Source organism: Sinocyclocheilus grahami, unplaced genomic scaffold (genome assembly GCF_001515645.1).
Source record: "Sinocyclocheilus grahami isolate Dianchi unplaced genomic scaffold, SAMN03320097.WGS_v1.1 scaffold8440.1, whole genome shotgun sequence".
NCBI classification, from domain to species: domain Eukaryota; kingdom Metazoa; phylum Chordata; class Actinopteri; order Cypriniformes; family Cyprinidae; genus Sinocyclocheilus; species Sinocyclocheilus grahami.
Window position 1 is genome coordinate 1 of NW_015512061.1, and position 1,389 is coordinate 1,389.

Consider the following 1,389-nt stretch of genomic DNA (forward strand, 5'->3'; position numbering starts at 1 on the left):
AAAATGTAATTTATTCCTGTGATGACAAAGCTGAATTTTCAGCAGAAATTACTTTAGTTTTTATATATATATATATAAACAATTCTAGAAATTAAATATTTGGAAAAAAAATCGACATCTGAGATCTGAAGAGATCTGACCTTTCTGACCACTTGCACAAAGTCTTTAGAGTTCTGTGGGGTCAGACCCTGTATCTGCCTAGTACAAGCCTCCAGAGAGGAAGCATGGGCCACAATCAGCACTGTATTTCCTGTTGGACACCACATGGAAACATGGTAAACATAAAATGTCTTAAAGCATAAAACCTTTAAATCAGTATAGATTCAGACAAAAAAAAATAAGTACCCGCTCATGACCTACCCAGATTATTGCACTCTGACAGTATTTCACGCGTCACTTGGAAGCTGCGACTGATGTATGTTTCATAGGACTCTGATACGGCCAGTTTACTGACGGGTATATGAGGTCTAGAGGGGAACAAGATGACTTAATAATAATTCATAATTCCTTTCACTGCAAGAAGATATTCATGAAATCAAAAGGAGACATAAAACAATCTCGTAAACAATAAATAATGCTATCATTCAGAAACATTACAATCTAAAAGTGTAGCAAAAAGGATGTATAGTTCATTGAACGGCTAATAAAATACCTGTATGTTGTATCCACACATATGTTAGCAGCCGCCAGGTCTGCAGGAGGGATCCAGGCGGGTAATGAGGTCCCCGGCACCCATTTAGTCCACTCAAACAAGCCTGGCTCAACTCTGATCTTAGTCTTCCCATCCTTTTGAAGACCTGAGACATACAATCCATAACGGAAAAAGAGGCACATGGGAAGTAATTGATTTAGGGGTGTAAATGGGCATGGCTAATGCAGTAAAAACTGATTTGTGAATGAACATAACAAAAATAAAAGAGCAAAGGAGGTGCTGTTTTACCTTTGAGGATATTATAAGCTGTTTGCACGCAGCGCAGAGAAGGAGAACAGTATACAAAGTCTACCACGGTATGACTTTCCAGGAGAGCCTCCCCTGTAAAACAAATTACACAAAGTAAACACATGCTAGGGCCAATAGCAAAGCAGAAATGACACACTTCATATTTAATGGCATTATTATGTAAAACTAACAGGAATTAATGTGATCTTGCTCTTGAAGGGATAGTTCTCTCCAAAATGAAAATGTTGCCATAATTTACTCACCCTCATATTGTTGCAAACCTGAATGAAATTATTTCAACTGTTAAACACAAGTGAAGATATTCTGTAGAATTTTGTTAACCAAACAGTTGAAGGTAGCCACTGAGTTCTATGGCATGGGGGAAAAAATACTAGGGAAGTCAATGGTTACCAACATTTTTCAAAATATCTTCTTTTGTGTTCAGCAGA

At 37.4% G+C, this 1,389-nt stretch overlaps 1 protein-coding gene across 1 annotated transcript in view; it reads right to left on the reverse strand.

The window, feature by feature from the left end:
• Nucleotides 1-140: 140 nt before the first annotated feature.
• LOC107578033 (ubiquitin-associated and SH3 domain-containing protein B-like) overlaps nucleotides 141-1,389 on the reverse strand; it is a gene marked incomplete at both ends in the record, with an annotated part of 7,519 nt that continues 6,270 nt past the window's right edge. The window contains 4 exons of the mRNA XM_016264036.1: nucleotides 141-250; nucleotides 361-467; nucleotides 653-797; nucleotides 941-1,028. Of these exons, the coding sequence (XP_016119522.1) occupies nucleotides 141-250; nucleotides 361-467; nucleotides 653-797; nucleotides 941-1,028 (450 nt within the window). The remainder of the gene's footprint in view (nucleotides 251-360; nucleotides 468-652; nucleotides 798-940; nucleotides 1,029-1,389) is intronic.